The sequence below is a fragment of the Homalodisca vitripennis genome, chromosome X (assembly GCF_021130785.1).
Source record: "Homalodisca vitripennis isolate AUS2020 chromosome X, UT_GWSS_2.1, whole genome shotgun sequence".
NCBI classification, from domain to species: domain Eukaryota; kingdom Metazoa; phylum Arthropoda; class Insecta; order Hemiptera; family Cicadellidae; genus Homalodisca; species Homalodisca vitripennis.
The window spans coordinates 136,534,098-136,556,312 of NC_060215.1; the positions used below are offsets into that span (position 1 = coordinate 136,534,098).

Sequence of the window (22,215 nt, forward strand, 5' to 3'; positions counted from 1 at the left end):
ATTTCATCACAGTATAGATCAATATGACACAATAAAATATACTAACATGTATTTCTGTATCAATTTTAAATATATTATGTAAGAAAAGTTTTGAATTTAAGCGTTTGAAAAATCGTTCTCATACTAAAAACGTCGTGTGGCAAACTATATATTCTTGCTGACACTATGTAGTGATATTCAGGTTAGAATGACTGAGTAATCGCTCGTTTATATTATTTGGAAGCTGCTTTCCTTTCATCCCTAGTTGGATGCAGATGGCAGCTCGCTATACCTTAATTAACCTTCAAATAGGAGGTTGAAATTACTACGTAAGGAGCAACTGCCCGTAGTAATATTAAACGACGAACTCTACGAGGTGTCACTTATTATTGGGGGAATATACAGAGGAACAGTTTTAATGTGTTCCATTTAGTTCCAGAGTAAGTATAATTGGTATTTTCTAGGTATAAATAATTAACCATTAATTTTTGCCCAATATTATCTTTAGGAGTAAAAAATGGGCTATAGCTTTATAAAATGGTCGTGTGTAATTTTACTTCTTTTTACTTAAAAGTGAAGTATTGACAAATACGAGATTTATGATGTTTAAAGTGAGTCAGAGACCGCGCAAAGATTAATATTTCAACATTTAAGATTAAGGATAATTTTTAAATAAATAATAAATGTAAAAAAAAACTGTAGCACTACACAATTAATATACTACTATAATCATTAACTTAATTTTTGTTGACTTTTTATTTAATTTCCAATCTATCCCTTCTGAATTTCTTTCAAAATTAGTGTGAGTGGGCATGAATATACGGAACTGTAATTAACTCTGCATCGCTATTAAAATTTATTCAGTAAATGTATTTTAATCTGTTGTTGTGTACGTATTGATTCCTGGAATCTGGTGTCCTAGTAGTTAAAGGCCTAACTAAACCTGTTAATATTAATCTCTTAAGCTCCCTGACAGCCAAAAATCGTTCACCGTCAGATATTCATTTTGATAACTATGGAGTACATTCACACGGTTTAATTTGAACACCTAATGTTTTTATATAAAATATGGGTAGCAAAAGTGAGCACGACTCAAAATAAATGGGCAAGAACAACATCATATTGAATAGAGATTGTAGTGAACGGATTCGGAATGGTAGTAGTATTATTAATTATGATGACCTCGATTACAAAAATCATACACTGAAAATAACACTGAAAGTTGTGTACAGTAAACAAAAATGAAGAATTATTTATATATAAATGTTTCTTAAGGATTTACTTTTTGTACACAATACTTTTTGCTTGGGAATTTTAATTCGTGTAACATTGTTATTTATTATTATACTGACAAAAACAGAAGAAACACGACCACAAATATAAAACACACTACTTCAGCCCTATGACTACAAATACGCTGCGATCGCCGTCCGCCTACTCATCTCCAGTTGCTGCCTCGTCACCGCCAGCGTCTGCCCCGGCTCGCACCTCCAGACTGCTACCGCCTTGTCGCCGGCGTCTGCCCCGGCCTCGCACCTCCAGACTGCTACCGCCTTGTCGCCGGCGTCTGCCCCGGCCTCGCACCTCCAGACTGCTACCGCCTTGTCGCCGGCGTCTGCCCCGATACCACACCTTCACACTGCGCTGCGGCCTCACTCGACACCGACACCATCACTGCCTACAACACCGTCCAGATCTAATATCATGAAGGGGAATGAAGTACTAAAAGAAGTAATAAAGTAATTTCAAGAACGGTTAAAAATAATTCTAGACCATTCCATAGAGTCTGATCAGCGTCTACTTAAATAAACAACCGAAATGTTTCCTGCAAATCACATTAAATCCGCGAATAACCCGGGTAAAATATTCATCCATCAAGGAACTCAAACCATTGAAACATCATTTAAATACATACAAACCTCTAAACCAGAACGTGACGATAAATTAAATGAACACACACTTACTTATTTATAAGTTCCTGTAATAATAGTAAATTGTTGACAGAAGAAACTCAAAAAATGGTAATGCAGCCATTAACGAAAATATGCCAAAACTAGTGGAATTGTTTGGTTAGCTATTTTTAGCGTTTGTTTGGCATTAATGTGAGAAATATGCAAATAACAAAGTGGGTGCCGCTAGCTTCACACCTATTAGCGAAAATACGCCAATAACCAGTGCAATAGTTTGTTTAGCTATTTTTAGCGTTTGTTTGGCATTAATGTGCGAAATATACCAAACACAAAGTGGGCGCTCTTAGGCACTGGCCTAATGTGTGTAGTGGGAAATCCGTCTCTGCGCTATTGGTATAAAACGGGTAGTCTAAGCTAAATATTTGTGACTATGACGATGTGCCAGTTGAATAAAATCAAATCAAATTTTTATTGCCGAAACATTCTATAATGGAAGATAAAACGGGCGCCCCTTCCACGCGCATCACGGCCGCGCAGTGTCTTTGTGTCAGTCAGTCTGTCATTGACCTTGGCTGAGACAAAAGGCGTCCGTACAGACCCACCGAGTGATTGACTTACTTCAATTTACCTTTGCGTAGTGATTGCAGATTTAGCGTTAGTGCAAAGTATTGATTATATTATTTATTTTGTTGTGATGTGATTTGTGTGGTGTTTATTTATTACGGTACCTTTGGTATATAATGTCAAAAAAACTAAGTGGTGCTGAGTATCGGAAACGAAGGTTAGAGAAAAGTCACGCAGAAAATCTTGAACTTAAGAATGTAAAGAAGTTATCTACTTACTTTTCGAGGGACACTTCAGTAGTTGCAGTTTCTCAAGAACCCACTTGTAGCTCACAAGTACCTACAAGCGATGAGGACTTGGAGCAAACACCTGTAGGCTTACCTGAAGATGCAGAAGACCACGTCCTTCTTCAGGAACCTTTTTCTAAGGTAGGCCTAGTTAAAGCTGAAGGTACCGATTGCGAGTTGAACCTTAAAGAAAATGTAACAGCTGTTATAAGTTCTTCTGATAAGGGTAATTTTGAAAACACTCTTACAGCCGAACAAAAACGGCAATTAATACTAAAATTAGGCCCTCATCAGCCTAAAGGGCCATTTCCAAAAGAATCAGAAGGGAGAAATAAAAATAGGGGATTTGACGAGAAATGGTATTTTCAAAAGAATAAAGAAAACCAATTGAGAATAAAACGTAATTGGTTATGCTATTCAAACATCCTCAATGTTTGCTATTGTCAGCCATGCTGGCTTTTCAATATGGCCTATACTGATGTAAGATTTTCGGAAGGTACGTCTGATTGAGCACATTTAGGTCGAAACATAAAAGACCATGAAGAAGATTCGAAGTCATGCAATTGCGTGTGAAATATACTATCGCTGGCAGTTAGGCCTAACAGTTGATAGTGAGAATCTGGAGGAGATTAAAAAAACCATTGATTACTGGAGACAAGTTTTAAGGCGAGTGGTGGACGTCATTATTACGTTAGCTACAAACGACTTACCACTGAGAGAGCACAGATTGTGTAATGACGATGAAGATGCAACTAAATCGAAAGGAAATTTCCTTGATATAATACATATGCTATCAAGATATGACCAGGTCCTTGCAGATTTAATTAAGTTACCAAAACGTAGTGTTAACTACCTTAGTCCTCAGATTCAAAATGAGCTGATCAACCTCATTTCCAAAGAGATAAAAAAAGAAATCAAGGAAGAAATGAAAAAAGCCCCTATGTGTCTATTATCTTTGATACAACTCAAGATATAGCGAAAACCGACCAGCTGAGTACAGTGTTTCGTTATATAAAGATAAAAACTGACGAAGGCGACAGGCCAGTACAACTAGTCATAGAAGAAGCGTTCGGGGGCTTTTTGGAAGTGGAAAGCCAGAAATCAGAATACTTATCAAATGTTGTTTTCAATATCATAGAAAAATATTCATATATATCTAAAGTTCGAGGGCAAGGCTACGATGGAGCCGCTAATATGAGTGGTATATATTCAGGCCTTCAAGCAAGAATAAAAAAAAAATCCTGCAGCTAAGTATATTCACTGTTGTGCTCATGCCCTTAACTTGGTAATCAACGATTCAGTATCAAACATTCCTGAAATCAGAACCTTTTTTGATAATGTTCAAAGTCTTTAGTATGTATTTTTTAAACCTATATCAAGATGGGGCACTGTTGACTAAGTCGGCTATGTTACAAAAAACCTTAAAGAAAGTGTGTCCAACAAGGTGGACTTCAAGAAATCAAGCCGTCGACGCTCTTCGATGTGGTTATTTTGACATAATGAAAGTACTGACTTTCCTTACGTTAGAAGGTAAAGACCAAGAAGAAGTAAACCAAGCTAAATTACTTTTGAAATATTTTGAGCAGTTTCCTACAGTAATATTGATAGTTATTGAAAGTGTGTTGCTTGAAACTATGGACATAATTTCTAAAAAACTTCAAAATACCGAAGAAGACTTGGAACACGCAACACAAATGCTCTTAAATCTCAAAACAAAAATTAACAAACTTAGGAATGAGTGGCAAACAGTTAAAGCAGATGCAACTAAGCTTTGTTTGCAATGGAAAGTTGTACCACATTTCACTGACTCAAGAACAAAAAAGAAGACAAGAATGTTTGATGAAGTGCAAGTTGATGACCCTATTAAAGATAATGAGAAACGTTTCCGGGTTGAGGTGTTCAACCGTAGCCTTGACATAATCACAACACAGCTGACAGAGCGTTTTGAGGCTGTTACTCACATTACTAGTAGTTTCCAATGTCTGAAGCCTTCTTTTTTAGTTGGAGCAAGTGATGAAGAAATCTTAGAATCAAGCAAAATTTTGATATTAAACTACCAAGATGACGTCTCCCTTAACTTAGGTCCACAGCTTGTAAGGCTAAAAACTTGTTTTTTAAGTCACGTGGAAAAACTCAGAAGTATAAGGGATCTTGCAGATACTTTAATAGTGCGTGCTCAAGTTGGTTCCAGCTTTCCAGATGTTGTGAATGCTTGTTTGATTTTTTTTACACTACCTGTTACAACTGCAAGTGCAGAGAGATCATTTTCAAAACTTAAACTGATAAAGAACTATCTTCGCAGCACCATGTCCCAAGAACGTCTGAGTGCCTTAGCAACCATATCTATAGAGCGCAGCAGAGCCAGGCACATCAACTTGGACGACACAATAACACAGTTTGCTAGCATGAAGTCACGAAAGAAGATTAGTTAAGATAGTAATATGCGAGTTGGTTTTGTAACTATTTAACTACTATGTTCACGTTTTAGATAATGTACTCAAATTTAAACTAGGGTTTTCAATACATATATATTAAATATATTGAAATTTGTACTTTCATTCCAAAGCCTATGGAATTGAATTGAGATTTAAATACATATTGCTATACACGTAAACTAGGTCTCTTACAAGGAACAAAACTTTATAAAGAATAGTAGAATGTAAGTTATTATAAAAAAAATGATGTTTGGTCAAAGACGCCTTACATTGCTGATGAAATGATGGCCAAGAGACGTTTGTTACGGTAGTGAGGTGAACTGTCGGCACTGATTGATCATGTAGGTAAAAAAGTTGGGGAAGGGGCGCCAGGGACTGAGTCGCTCCATGGCGCCAAAATCCTCACTACGCGACTGCTTCCAGCGACGAATTCAGTCAGTCTTTTTAATTGGTGGTCTCCCAATCATATGCTAAAAACTCGTCTACATTATAAAATGCTTGTGACACTAAAAAGCGTTTCAAACGAGTTTTTAACACCTTGGGCGTTGGAGCGTTTTTGTATTGAATTTGGTAATTTGTTGACGAAATGAACACCTGCCTGTGAAGGCAAGCGTTCATAAACCACCGTTCTGTGTCTACCAGTTCGGTATGTCTCGGTCATTCGTCATGGTACATTTAGACATACAAAACAGAGTTGTTTCCAAGATGTAGAGACTGGGCAGCGTCAACAGTTGTACATTTTTGAAGGCTTCCTTGCACGACTCTCTAAATTTCAACAGAGTGATAATGCGGATCGCTTGTTTTTGCAGCTTGAACACTGTCATAAATTGATTGTTTGCACAAGCTCCCCACAACACCAACCCGTAAGTGAGGTGGGGGTAAATCAAGCCATAATACGCCATCATTAGAACCTGAATAGGGCAGTATTTGGCTAGAGACCTCAAAACATAAATGCCTGAGGCCAATTTGGAGCAAACGTGATCGATGTGATTATTCCAAGTCAACCCTAGATCTAGGTATATTCCCAGGAATTTCGAGCAGTAGACTTCTTCCAGCATTGTGTCAGCCAACATAACAGCTGGCTCGTCATGCCTGTCTACTGATCGCAAAGCAAAAATTAGAAAATTAGATTTCATTTTGAAGTTCTCCTAGTTCGAAGGAGATACTCTAAGCATTTTCTGATTTATACTCCAAATTGTTCGCTGTACAATATTAAAGTTGCAATTAAATGTAGAACCTTGGAGCATTGGTAAAAGGCTTATCTTTACTATCACTGGTATAAATGAGTAACACATTTTCCAATATAACTTTTATTTTTGACCAAGGTCTTACGGAATCAATGATTCCATCATCAGGAACTTCATAAATTAATTTTTTTTACATTTTTCTAAATAATAGATATTATAAAAACATGTGGTAAAAGATTTGGATATATGATTAGGCAGTATAAAATATTTAAACTGAATTACATTTTAATATTCTTATAAATTAAGATGAGAGTAGAATTGAATTTTGAATTGGTCCGCCTTCATTATTCATAAGTTTTTCTTGATTTGTGTTAATGTAAAATGATTCCCAAGCATTTAAGTATATTGCGTTAGTAACTTCTTTCAATAATCTTAAATTTTTTAATAGAGATGGTGTGTCCAGATTCAATACAGTGATTCGCAATAGCAGATTTTTCATTTCTACTGTAAAATGTAAAGTGTTCTTTGAATAGTGTCGTAATGTTCCTTTTTGTTTGACCAATGTACAATTTATCACAGTCGTTGCATTTAATTTCATACATTTCTAATTTGTTTTAGAACGTGGTTTTGTCCTTGGGATTTCCTAATAGTATATGTGATAATTTGTTGTTTGTTTTATAAGTGACAGATTTGTTTGTATACTTTTCAAAAGTTTTCTGTAATTGATTTGAAACGTTACTGTATAATGTACAGATGAATTCTTGTTTGTTATCTTCATGGGGTAGTAATGTTGTTCTAGATTTTCTTACTTTTCTTTTGATTGATTTGTGGAGTATGTTGTCAATAAGTTGTTTGTTGTAACCGTTAAAATAGCAATATCTTTTGTGTAGTTTAATTCTGTGTTGTAGTTATGTATTGCCGAACCTTAGGCAAAGGAGAAGGGGTTGCAGTTTTTGTGCGGAATAACTTTTCGTTTGCCTCTTACAACTTTGACGAGACAACATACAAACACTTAGAAATTACTGGGGTAAACGTACAAACAAACACCACTCAATTGTTCATAATTGGAGTGTACCCCATACGGACTCGAAGGTTTTTTTCTAAATTTGAAGATGTATTGACAGACATGACAAGAAAAGAACAAAATTTCATTATCATAAACGACTTCAATATCGACATTTTAAATGTGGACGCCCCTATGACAAAACGCTTCGCAGACTTGTTGAGATATTTCGGTCTCGTCTGGCCAATAGAGGAACCGACAAGAGTAACCGCCACTTCGGCGACAGCTATCGATAACATCGTCACCAACATAACTGAATGTAAGGTGTTAGTGATCAACACAGCCATCTCGGACCATCACGGCCAACAAACCATAGACAAAGGTCACGAGTTAAAACGGGATCCAATCAACAAAAAGACAATCAGAAACATTAGGCCCACAAACATCGCGCTTCTAAACTCTCTGCTTTCGCGGGAGAGTTGGGAGTTTATAAATTTCGATGACCCCGTAGAACAGCAATTTGAATCTTTTGAATAAACGTTTAATTTTCACCTGAACGTGAGCCGTTCCTTAAAAATAACACAACAAAATCCGAGAACACTAAAGTGCGTATGGATTTCCAAAGGTATATTAATTTCGCGAAGGAAATTATTGTTTCTCAGAAATTTCCAAGCACTCAGCAAACCTAGAATAAAAAAAAAATTAAAAACGAATTTACAGAAAGGTGATCAGAGCTGTTAAAGCATATGACACATATGAAAGGAGGGAGTTATTGATTCCACCGGGGTCGCTGATGAATTCAACAAATTCTTTTTTGTTCGGTTGGAGGTGACCAAGGACTCCGCGTCAGACCCAGTCGTTCCCCTCCCCATTAGTACGGAGCCCACCAGCCTCCATGGCTTTGCCTACGGTCACAGAGGAGGAAATTACCAGAGTAATAAGAGATTTTCCATCCAAAAAGTCGAATTATTTGAATCATGTGTCAACTTGGCTTCTAAAACAGTGCTCAAATCATTTGCTGAAGCCACTCTAAGACCTACTTAATTAACGCTCTGAAACTTTTCCCTCAAAACATCCAAAGTCACCCTAATTTTCAAAAAAGGTGACTCGTGTTCCATTCAAAATTACCGCATTTCAATCTTGCTGTCATTCAGCAAATATTTGAAAAGGCCTTTTTAATTCGGATCGAGAATTTTTTGGAGAGTCACAAACTGCTATCAATAAACTAGTTTGGATTCCGAAGTAGGAAGCCACCATTAGACGCAGTTGTGCGTCTAGTTGACTCGATAGTAAATGGACATAAGGTCAAAGAGGCACAATAAGAGTGTTTCTAGACTTAACGAAGGCTTTTGACTACGTTTATCATTACACCTTGGCTAAAAAAATATTACGTGATACGGGGAGGGCCTCTTGATTGGCTCAAATCGTATCTTAGTAATAGAAAACAATTCGGCAAAATTTCAAATATGCAATCGGGGGAAGGAGTGCCTGAGCTGTGGAGCCCCTCAAGGTTCCATACTTGGTCTGCTTCTCTTCTTATTGTATGTCAATGACGCTGGCTCATCGCTTAATCAAGGGGAAATAGTCCAATACACAGATGACACGACTCTGTTTCAACTCAAAATCAATCCCAAAACTGGAAATTGTGACATTCACAGAGATCAACAATACAATCTAGCTCTTCAACGAGCTCAATCTTAAAACAAACCCATCAAAGTCATCTTTCATAAAATTTTGTTTGCGAAATACAGACTCACATTGGAATCCAACAGTCATGCTGGATGAAACTGAAGTCGAACACGTCCTCTCGACTACATTCCTTGGGATATACCTCGATAGAGGGCTGACATGGAATTCTCACGTCGACAATGACCGTTCAAAACTGTCTTCAGGCTTTTATGTTTTGAGACAGCTTTCCAAATACTGCCCAATTCAGGTACTGATGACTGCGTATATGGAATAATCTACCTACATCTCTCGTACAGAGTGATCTTGTGGGAAGGTTGTGCAAACATACATTTTCATTGAACGTTCACCCTGCAGAAAAAAGCAGTTAGAATAATTGCAAAACTTCAACAGAGAGAGTCGTGCAGACCAGTATTCAAAAATCTCAAACTGTTGACGTTTCCCTGCCTTTGTATTCTGGAAGCATCTCTTTTTTCAAATCAAAATGCGAGGTCATAAGAGGTAGTGACGTACACTCTGATGACACTAGAGGCAGGAATAACTACCGTACTGGAAGACACAGGACGGTGGCTTATGAACGATTGCCTTTGCAGGCAGGAGTTCATTCTGTCAACAAATTGCCAAATCCAATTAAAATGCTATAATGCCTAAGTCATTTAAAACTCGTCTGAAAACCGCGCTGATCTCGAAAGAATTTTATAGAACAAACGAGTTTATGGGAAACGATTAGTGGACCACCTAATTTGCTGACCAAGTCATTAGAGTGGGAAAATTATGTAATGAACGAGAATTTGGGTGAATGAAAAACTGTAAGTCTGAATAAGACCCTCTGTAGCGATAAATGCAAAATTTTAACTTTTAAATGTCATGACGATTGCGATGCAATTTATATGTTCTTTTATGCAATAAAACATTAAATTGAATTTAGTAGAGCCATAGAAACATCAAACCACTTTCGCATTGTTTTTGAAACCTTATTCTGAGAAAAGCAGTAGTGCTTAGCCTCAAACCAAAATGTATTTTTAGCTATGGCGTGTTTATTTATAAAATGCAGGAGTCAATAAAAATAGAACTTGTGTGTGTTATCAGCTGTGGCTTGAGTGTTGAATTTCGGAAGCCGCGCCGCAAAATAGGAAAAACGGCTATTTAGATCATAATATAGCCTAATAGCGCTTCCAAGCACTTACTTTAAACACGAATATATGGTAATTTGAACACATATACATAACACAATACTGTTTATTTAAAATTAAACGTTCACAAAGCTTTATATCACAATTTAACGTACTCTACTCGATATTTTATATTGAGAGGTAATCACTTTGTAGTATATTTAATGTATTATAGCTTGCAAAATTACTATATTATTAATAACCTATTACATATCAATGAATAAATATGTATTTTTTGGAGAAAAATTATAGTTTCTAACCTTGCCGTGAATTTGACTTCAGCTTAAATTGTAGTTTTATAATATACAAGAAGGTTTTTGTGATTATAGGTGACATTTTATTTTCTGACGTAGCTTTAAACAATAAATATTTGGGGTTAAATATTTGTTATATTATTATACTAGCACTTGAATAATAACACTTGAAAATAATTTGTCTACGACTCTATGTTTGTGATAGAACTGTCAAACTACCAACTATGAAAAGCTGCATATTGTCATATGAAAATCATACGTTTGTACCGTAGTCGTAATTATTTATGCTGAATCGCGGTAGGAGGTAGGCTCTTTGTTAACTAGACGCGGTGCGTGGACATTGTTTGTTGGTTCGAGACCGGTCAATCAGCTGATCGTGTTATCTACGGTGATACGTTCCGAACCTATTGGGTGGAGAGAGGGAGCGCAGTCTTGGAGTTTCCACGAGAAGGTGCACACGTCCTGTTGAGAAGCGGCAGCTCTTCCTCTAACCCTATAGTTTGGGATTTAGAGTAATTCTTTTATCGCGTGTAAATTTAATTCAAGTATTTAATTTTTCTTCAGTGCGTATTAAATCCCTATCAGCCTCCGTAATCTTCAAAGTAGTAAGTACCGTACCAGCGTTTAGTTAATATCTTTTATTTTTATACTGTTGTAATTAAAATTTCTAAAGTTTCCCATCTTACAGAGTCTGAGAATTAATTAATTTTTTGAAGTATTGTGAATTAAATTTTGGTCGTAAAGTTAGTATCAAGTTTTGTGTTATATTGATTTTTTGAATATTTTGAGAAGAGAACTTTTTATTTTATTTTGTTAATTTAAACCATTTTTGAAGAAGTATACATTTTTAGTTTCATTTTAATTTTAATTCTTTTTTGATCAGACTCTTAATTATATTTGTTCGATTGTGTGAAGTTTTGAAGAAAATCGAATCTAAAGTTTTGTAAACTTTGTCAAATTTTGAGTGAACTTTAATCGCGGAATAAATCAAGTATTTCCGAAAAGTTGTTTTGATTTACGAAGTATTAGCTCCATATAAATTTAATATATGTACTATAATAACGGTACATGTTAACGACTGAATAAATATGATTTTAGATTTTAATTCAACTTCCTTAAATCCTTGAAAACCGCATGTTTTATTAGTGTGAGACTAAACTATTAAAATATATCAATAAAGGGCGTCATCCCTTAAATTGCGGTTCTTTTCCACTTCCATTCTGAGCAAACAAATCATTCCTAAAATTATAAAAAATCGGTGTCATAAAATATAGTTTATCATCTCAAAATTTCCCGCTGATAAAACTCACCTGACCAATAAATAAAAAATTAATATGTGACTATCGTTTTCATGATCAACATTTAAATGTAAATGTATTTTCTTGGTTTTATATTTTTCTACTAAGCTATTAAATAACTATCTACTTTTGTTTATACCATCGCCGTGGTCATATCGTGATATTTAATAGTGCAAAATTGTATCTCAACTCTAACTGTATGTTGAAACAGTATTAATAAAACGGCGCGAATTATAATTTATGCCAGCGGAGAACACAGGTTCCGCCGATGGGATCTATGAGTGGGTGTGGATCGGCCCTAACTCTCATAATGTGTTATGTATAGGGATTGCCAGTCTATCGTATGTCTTGGTCGCTGAGCTAACACTGCAGGTTTGGATTATACAATGAGTATAAGATTTTCACGTTCCAACAAATAATACTCGAGTCAAGCTTAAAAAGTTCCAATATGATAATCAATTCCAAGCAAGAGCTTCGGCCCATCCACAGTATAAAAATAAATAACATTGAATTATATTTAGTTTAACACGCTACAAAAGTAATCTAAAACAAATTTTTACGATTTCATTTAGACTTTTGTTCATTTTCACAACAATTTTTTAAGCGCTCACAAACCATATAATGTTCATAAATATTTTAAAATCAGGTTACATATACGCCAAAGAGTCCATCAGTTTATGAGATTCTCAAGAGACCCATACATAACTGATTAGACACTCTAGAATTTTGATATTTTACTGATAGTTTTTAACTTGAGCGATGTCTCTCATTTGTCTCATCACCGCGGGACAGAACTGCTGCTTGCGCTGATGGTCGGAGGCATAAATGTTAGCCCGTTCAACTACTAATTAATCCTCCAGTTAAAATATTTATCAGCTGCAGTATAGTGAGCGGCCACCACCACAATCGAATCAGGATACTGTACCAAATTCTTGATTAGTTCAGATTCCGTTATATGCCTCCAACGCTTAAACTTTTTTCAATGAACTTAGAATGTTATAAAACGATGTAGTTGAGTAACAGAACTAACATTCCACCAATCAACAAGCATTTCCAGGTATTGCCATCGGTATTGTTGTCGCTGTTATCTTATCTTTCTCGAGAATCCCGATTACGGCAGGCCGGGCGGCATCACTTGATTATTTAAGTGTTTTGCACGGTACATAATTATTTCCTTTCCATTACAATTCAATTTATATTTCTGATCAGCCCCTCTAGAATTTGATATTTTACTGATAGGTACTATCTCGAGGGATGTTTTCTTTCGATGGCCGGAGGCACTCGTATTTTTTGGCGGAGTGTGATCATGAATAAAAACAAGTTTTTGTGTTTTTTTTTCAATAGAGTTTAGTTTTTGTTTGGTAATGTTTGTTTTTGTTGAATTTTCGTGTTTGGAGAAATGTAGAGGTGTGGTCGATATAATACGTAAGTACCCTTTTTTCTTAGCTAGTAACCGATTGTAATTCATTATAATCATCCGTAAATGAAAAATTAGCGTTGGGGGCATAATGTTAGTTCTGTTACTCAACTACATCGTTTTATAACGTTATAAGTTCATTGAAAAAAGTTTAAGCGTTGGGGGCATATAACGGAATCTGACCCTAGATTAGTAAAATACAAGTATATGAGTTTGTGCACAGGTGAGTGCGCGTGTAATTGTTTGAACCTTTGCAGTTACACAAACTTTACTATGAAAAGTATTTCATAAGATTTTTTCAAACCCATCTGAGATATAGCAAAAAAAACCGGAAATTTTGCACTCAGAAGTTTAACTCTAAAGAGTTGTCTGATTTCGTCCACAGTCACATCAACATGCCGGAAGCCGCATGCCTTGGAAGGATTTTGAGGAAACTTCTCTTGTCGATCAATCTGACAGTCCTCAATACTTCAGGAGAAACCCCATCCTTCGAAGTTCTGGTGATAAAACCAAGAGTTGAGTTTGGTCTACGGCAGATAGAATCCAGGTGGCTACTATGGTTCAATGTTGATGACGTTATTACATCAATAGCGTTAATCACTGAAGATTTTCTGGATGGTTCGCTTCTAAGTGAATACTTGAAAGTCACCATGTCAGCCTGTCGTGGGTGAAAGAAAGCACGGTACGTTTAATCACGCTCAGGTCTACTTTGTTATGAAAGTACCATGCTCGGACTCTAGATATTTGCAATAAAGTTAGGAAGTCACATTATTATAAATGTTAGTGTTATCTGAAAAAGTAAAATCTTTGAGTGTTTTATGAGAGAATTCAATCAATAATAAAAATGGCAAACAACACGGACCCCAAACAATCCTGTGACTTCTAAACGGTGCAGGAAAGGCTGCGACCGATTGATATCCACTGTATTTCACGATCTGATAGATTGAATTGTAATACTTTGGGATTCATAAATAATTATTTTAACACAATATTGAGATCTTTATTCGATATTTTATATCAAACATTCAATTATACGTGTACAAATACATATATCATATTGAAAAATCGAAAAAAATACAATTAACACCTACCATTACAAGTAATATTAAATACAAATACAGAAGAAACCCTCTTTTAGACTTTAACTCCTATGAAAACTAGTCAAAGTTGGTTTTAATAACAAATTGGCATTTCAAGTTGGGGCAATTCCTTATCACCTAACTCTTTTTAATTATCTTAAAAGTATGTTCCATTGACTTATATATCTTCCTCAAGTGTCTTATGTTTGGGCGTTATCGTTTAATAATCAGTAGTTGATCACTCTGTACAACAGGTATTATAGTTATACGATATATTCTGTTGTGTCACCAATTTGCATAGAGGTATGGAATGATTGTTAACTGCCGACTCGTTCATCAATTTGTCGTCCGTCAGTCTTGAGTCTGGTGTGTTTACATCGGATTAGGTGTACAACCAGTTTAATTTAGGAAAATGGATAGCTCAAAAGTTGTATACTGTATATGTGGACAGCCCTACGATGAACGAAGATTTATGATACAATGTGACAACTGCAGGGAATGGTATCATGGCAGGTTGGTTTTGTGTGTTTGAAATTACCTTGTATTTAAGCTACCCTTGGATCTATAGCCTAGGTGTTGATTGATATATGTATTAATATCATACCTGTGACCTAAATGATGATGGTTCATTAATATTAAAGATTGAATGTCTTTACATTGTCTCTGTATAACTAAGTACAATATTAAAATCATTATGATAGAATTGAAGACTTGGTCATAATGATCATGGCCAGCATGACTATTAGGGCATGCCAAGCCCAACTGAAATCTGTCATTAATAAAGAGAACCAATGTATACTCTTATTTGCTTTCAATAGGGTAGTCTTTACCAGTTAATGTTTGTATGATGATTTGCATTTACATGTAAAATATATAATACTGGATGTGAACTAGTTAGGCAACATTTATTACTTTTATTTAAATTTATCCTAAAATCAATTATTCTCCACCCATGATATAGTGACCAGTTATTCTGTTTTATAACCACAGTTATTATTGCTCCTATTGTGGGAATCACTAATCAGATACACGAGCTATCTATCTTTCCCGCCAATTCACTGTCACCTTTATGTATAGCCTATTGATGGTTAGCCATGACACTTCTCACTTGTCACATGATTATCAATAGAGCCTTTGAACATCTAGGACTTTAGACCTAGCTTGTTAGGTATTTTTTTCAAGTAGCTAATTGGTATTGTTATAAATTTATTGGTAGTTATAACTTTAACTTTACTTCCTTCATTTTGTTGCTTTCTGATGACTTGAGTCTCGATCATGGGGTTTTATATTAATTTAGTTTGCATGTTCGTAGCAAGTCCTATTTAAAATCATTAAATCTATCAATAGATCCCGTCTTTCATGGTGACGTTTAAAAGAAGTTATTTATAACCTTTCAAGTGGCAATCGCCTAAATAATATTGATGTGATGCACACATGTTTAGTTACATTTTTTATTTTGGATAAATTGACACATCATCACAATTCATATATCACTACATTCAAAGGAGTTAAACTGATTTCATGAGTAGACTATATATTTTGGTGTACAGTTTTTATGACAATAAGCCTACCTGTTTATAAACTAACAAATATCTGTTCGTAGTGAAATTATTACTTGGCTGAGTTGTTTGTCTTGATTACATCTTAATTTAAATGTTTCATTTTAACTGTAAAAGTATATAATTAGTTGACATAGCAATATATTTTTTACCAGTAGGCTATCTGAATTTTATATTATTTTGTAGTTGATCGTTTTCAATAATATATTTTTGATTTTATGAGGAAATATCCATATTTTGTTATTGCCTGTCTAATCTGGATTATAGGCCTTATGGTTATTTTAGTTCATTTCAGGCAATGATTATAATCATATTTTTATTTTATATTACAGTTAGCCTATGTTATAAATATTCATATACAGTGTTTGTTCAATAATGATCAATATTATTTACAATAATGATCAATGATCTGTGTGACTTTGTAAAATCTGTAAATGCTCTGTTATTTGCGGACGATTTGAAACTTTTTTATCATATATCCTCAGTAAATGACACGGAAAAATTACAATCTGACCTAGATAATGTTAATAACTGGAGCGTTCTTAATAAATTGAGATTTAATGTCTCTAAATGTCATGTGATGGCATTTACCAGGTCAAAAAACTGTACAATAAAAAATTATAACTTAAATGGCGAAGTAATTGCAAGAGTTAATTCAATAAAAGATTTAGGTGTTGTAATTAGTAGTGATTTATCATTTTCCAGTCACATAGAAAATTGTGTCAATTCAGCTAGTCGTATGTTGCGGTTTATAATAAGACATGGGGTCAATTTTAAAAACATCAGGTCTTTTATCACATTATACACATCTTTAGTCAGATAAAGACTTGAGAACGCCGTCATTGTATGGAATCCGATTTAAATTTATTTAATTCACGAAGAACTGATTGAAGAAGTTCAAAAAAGATTTTTGAGATATTTATATTATAAATGCTTTAATATATATACATATTTAGTGCCATACATTGAGTTGTTAGAAATGTTTGGGCTGGAGAGTCTGAGTCGGAGGAGACAGGTCCTGGCGCAAGTGTATCTCTGGGGCCTGGTGCGGGGTCGGGTGGACGACGCGAACTGTTTGGGAGTCCTCAGTTATCGAGTGCCCAACTTCAACAGCAGGAACAAATGTTTGTTTCATTTGCCCTATTCACGCATTGCGACGCGTGCATTCTTTCCTCTGTTGAGGATGAGGTCTTATAATACAATACTCTTGGATGGGTCCGACATTGACATTCACCATGACAGCTTGAATGTTTTCAAAAAAAAGATTCAGCCATTGTTGTCATGAGATCCGTAGGTCAACGTTCTCCATAGGTTTCGCCCCGGGCTGTTTTGTTCTCTATGTGGGTTGGTGTTTAATTATTTATTTATTACTATTATATTATATTTATTGCATTGTTATTATATTATATTTATTACATTGTTATATTATTTTTATTACATTGTTATTATATTATATTTATTAAATTATTATTATAGTATATTTATGATATTACACTAGTTACCGTAAGAAAAGTAAAGTAAAGCCAAAAGTGAAGAATTGTGCTATGGACTTGAGCTATAACTCAAGCCACTGATGTCTGTTTTTTAATTTTTCGTGAACTGCTATAATATTATTAGGGTAAATCCTGTTTTATAGCATGTAAATCAAATAAAATAAGTATCGGAACTGGTTCATTGTATCCTCTATGGAGCAGGGAAGGGCGGTTCGACCGTTTGGCCTCGGCAGAGGGGTCCCCCACCACTCAGGCATACTATAATTCAGTCGCCTGCGGGCTTGCATTTAGACAGAAGGTGACGTGTGATTTTTTATGGTGTCATCGCACCAGCATGGAGCGAACCATCTAGCAACAATAAGTTGTGAGGTTTTGCTTTAAACTCGGGAAATCCGCGTCTAAGCCCCTTGAACTCAATAAACAGGCTTATGGGGATGATGTCTTAAGCTGCACAAGAGTTTTTGAGTGGTACAAAATGTTTAAGAAAGGCCGGGTCAAAGACTACCACTGCGTCGGATGCCCGACAACTGCTTGAACTGATGCTCAGGTGGCCAAAGTGAAAACAGTTTTGGACTCTGACAGGCGTTTAACCATCAGGCTCATTACTGAGGAAACCGGCCGTTCAGTGGGAACCGTCCACACCATTATAACAAGAGGGTCTTGCGATGAGGCGAAGTTTGTGCAAAGCTGGTGCCGAAAATCTTAAGCGAGGAACAACTGTCGCGGTTGGAAATATCGCAAGAAATTTTGGACTTCGTCCAGGAAGATGATTTTATTGACAACGTTATTACCAGCTATGAAATGTGGGTGCTCCAGTATGACCCGGAAACAAAATGTCAAAGTTCAGAATGGAGCACGCTGGGGTCCCTGCATCCGAAATAAGCTCAGATGTCAGCTTCGGTGGTGCCTTCAGCAAAAAAGAAATGCGTTCCTCAAGATAGCGCCTAAATTCAAGCTCAGACCATGTGAGCGCTCATAAATGTCGACTTTAACTTTTTTTATTTATAATACATAGTTATGTATAGCCTAATAACAAAAAGTAGATAAGGACAAAGTGGCCTCCTTCTTGCTGTTATCGCTTCCTTTTGTTATCGCTTTTTAGTCTTTTTTTTATATATATATATATATATATATATAAACACTGCCAAATAAATAATAGTTGTTACATCATGCTATGGAACATAGTCAAAATCTGCATGGAAAATACTAGGAAAATGAAATAATTACAAACTGAAGACAAAAATTTAATGAACAAGCTGGGTATCACAATAGCAATAAATTCCCTGCTGCCAGAAGTTGGGCTCATAATGAAGCAATCTTTAGCAATAAACTGAGTGGCCCAACTTAGTGCTGGCTGCAGTGAACGTGTTAAAACGGTGCATATTTGTGTTGAGGACATGCTAATTGTTTCTGCTATTGTGCAAATTTTGAACAATTACTGTATCACAATGGAATTCAATTAATGATAAAATTATTTGTACTGTATCAGTTAAAAACTATTAAAACGTGACAAATCTAGGTGCTTGTGCATTATATCTTCCATACTTTTTATGTTTTTCCGTTTAAAAATAGCAAAAACTTACCTAACCATAACTGTTGCACGTTTATAACCTATCTTATTTTTAACCTACCCATCCTGTATCTTAATTTATCATACTTGTACTTATGCTATTTACGGCAACTATGTTGTTGATCTTGAGAGAAAAAGAACAAAAACTTGTCTGATCTAACCACCTGATAGTTACATGTATGTTCGAACCTATTTACCATATGGACCAATCACTGTACCATTCATGGCCTAATCATGAATATCTATGAAAAACTACGATACTTTTAATGTCAATTTTAATCGCATTCTGAATCGTTAAAAGATTCAAATTACAATTATTGTCCTACATGAGTCTTATACGTTCAAGACAACTTTCTTATTATGTTTTCATAACCAACCGCGAGAATTTGTGAAAAACCTGGATAGTACATTATATTACCTCATCAAAATATCTTAAACAATATTGGGTAAATATACTTGAAATATGGAGAATATTTTACTCAAATATAAAAGTACTCTTGTACATTAATAATATACAATTCCATAGTTGTATGTTATTAACTATACTTATGTAATTACTAATTAATTTGGATTTTTGTAACATTTATTTAATGTTTTCAGGAGTTTGAATTTAAGTTTTTACACTGTATGCATGTAACACATTTGAAAATAAATTATGATTCATTTAAATTCTTGGGTCATACTTTTTCACTAAGAAACTATAAACGTTGTGTAAACTTGATTAGGGGATCTATTGTAGTTTTTGAGACCAATTGATCTTGAGTTTTATACAATTGAGAATGTATATGCTAGTTGTAAATTTTGTTTTAAAGCGCAAACTACTGAATTTCATTAGGCTGTTTGGTTATTTCAAATAATTTAAAACAAAGATAATTTTTATTTTTTTGAGAATTCAGTAATTTCAATTAACTGACTTAACTTAACTTTTCTCTTTTTTTTAAGAATACATCTTTGGTACAGCAAATTTGAATACAGTAATTTGTTAATTAATGACCTGTTTACTTATCTTTGTTATTTAAATGACGTAATCTATTGTTTTGTTATTTATTGTGTAGTCTATTTGTTGTGTTTTGATATATTACTAATTATTGTTAATTAGGATGGACCCCTATACAGTCCCTCCTAGTTGATAACTAGTGATTAAGCGTTATGTTATGCATGTTGTGTTCATGTTGTCCTTTAATGATATTTTCATATTTATGATTAAGCAGTCTTTCATTGTTATGGATACCTTGGTAGCTCTCAAACATCTAACAATCTGATAGATTGGCACTACTATTGTAGGAGTAAGTGTCAATTCTCACTCTCGGGCAATGATAATCTTTTTGTGCATTCTCTTCTATGGGGCGGCCAACTGCCATGCGCTTAGGCCTCGAGGACCTTTTGCGCACCCCAGAAGCACACCATGATGCCTACCAGTCTATGATTTCAGCAGTTCCATAAACCGCAGAAAACAACCTATCAGGTCCTCCTGGGGAAATTCACCACCCTTTTCCAAACTACCAAAGATGGCATACCGCTCCCTTGCTATTGAAAGACAATCAAAGAGCAAGTGTTCGGCAGTTTCATCCTGTTCATCACACATTCTACAGAGCGGATTCTCCTGAAGGATGCCGACTCTGTGAAGATGCTTCCTCAGGTGACCTATAACCTGAGAATACATTGATCTATTTAGTGAGAGCAGGTCAGACGCCACTCTAGAGGAAGGTGACTGTAGTACCATTCTGCTCATTCTCATGCCCGAATGCAACCTCCACCTTCTATCATGTTAAGCGCGAACCCATTTCGAGACAGCCCCAAAGGATTCACACCTTGGAATACCGCAGAACGGTTGAGGGCCTGTCATAATTGATGCTGAGCCCCAGTTGGTCAGGGTATCAACTCTTTCATTCCCAGGGATCCCCTTATGACCAGGAACCTAACAAAGAGTTACATTGTTGATTCTGGCAAGGGAAGAAACGACTTGATAGCAATGCCAGACAAGTTTGTATTTGAATACACAAGAGTCCAGCACCATCAGTGCTGCCTGACTATCCGTGAAAATATTGATCTTCTTACTTGTATATCGCAGGCGAAGATTCTCACGAGCATATTCCATAATGGCTGAGACCTCCGCCTGAAAAACTAGTAAGGACCCATAACGACCACCAGCTCCCTGCATGGTCTCACCCCCACATTTCCAGTTCCTGTACCGCCTTTTGTTTTTAAAACATATGTATAAAAGAGTTTATGATGTTACTTGAAGAATTTTGAAAGAAGTAAAACTTTTGTTACAGCTGTGTCGGAGTCTATGAATATGTCTCATACGATCTGGACAAATACCACTGCCCACAGTGTGAAGTTACTTGCGGACCTTCACTGTGTGAGTTACTTTAGTATTCAGTAGCATATGTTTGCTTTAAGTTATTTTTGCTTATGACATAAATGTGAGGGTGTATAAAATATAAAACAGGACTTTTGTTATTAATTAAAAGTCTATTTGACTCAAACTAAAATATACTATTTTTCTACATATTCACCCACCCTTGAAGTACATTTTTTCATTTGACTGGAAGCTTTTTTATTTCATCATCGTAAAAGTTCCTTGTGTGTTCTCTTAGCTATTGGAGCAGAAACGCTTCCACCGCTTTGTTTCCTTTACTAGCCTCCAAGCACTTCTTTGAGGAGTCGAAAAGATGGAAGTTACAAGATGACAAGTCTGGGCTGCAGAGTGGATGTTTCAGTGTTTCTCATCCTAATGCAACCAATTTTTGCCTCATGGCTTTGTCAAGTAGAAGAATGACCCTTCTGGCTGATTGCTGCTTCCCTTTACTTCAAAATGATAATTTTGCATGGCATCCAGTACTTCAAAATAATATTTTGCATTAATTGTTGATCATGGAGAAAATCACTATTTAAAGGCACCTTACCATTAAAAAAATGTTGTGCCATAACCTTTCCAGCAAACAACCTTGTCTTTGCCTTTGCCGGTGTCTTCTAACTGTCTATTCTCTCATTATGTACTCACCTATTTTGACTCTGGTGTGCAATGTTCCATCCAAGTTTCATCACTGGCAACGATGGGATTAAAAAAAGTCTCACCTTTTTGTTGAAATCGATCGAGAAGCTACTGCAAAACCTCCGGTGAAATCTTGTGATCCTCTGGTGAAAGATGTGAAACTCATCTAGCGAACCCTTTGTGATATCACAAGTCTTCTGTCCTTATACGTTGGATACTCCTGTAGCTGATATTGAGTTGCTCAATGATTTCAAACAGAGTTATGCGCTGATTTTCTTCAATGAAATTTTGGACTGCAATGTTTACCTCAGTTACACTCGTCCT

At 35.5% G+C, this 22,215-nt stretch overlaps 1 protein-coding gene across 2 annotated transcripts in view; it reads left to right on the plus strand.

The window, feature by feature from the left end:
* The first annotated feature begins 14,593 nt into the window (after window positions 1–14,593).
* The window catches only part of LOC124369880 (histone lysine demethylase PHF8-like), a 60,256-nt gene continuing 52,634 nt past the window's right edge, over window positions 14,594–22,215 (plus strand). Inside the window, exons 1-2 of one of the 2 annotated variants that reach the window (XM_046828018.1) lie at window positions 14,594–14,784; window positions 21,170–21,255. In XM_046828018.1, coding sequence (XP_046683974.1) covers window positions 14,684–14,784; window positions 21,170–21,255 — 187 coding nt within the window. In that variant the 5' untranslated portion in view covers window positions 14,594–14,683. The remainder of the gene's footprint in view (window positions 14,785–21,169; window positions 21,256–22,215) is intronic. The other variant, XM_046828017.1, reaches the window with a different exon arrangement.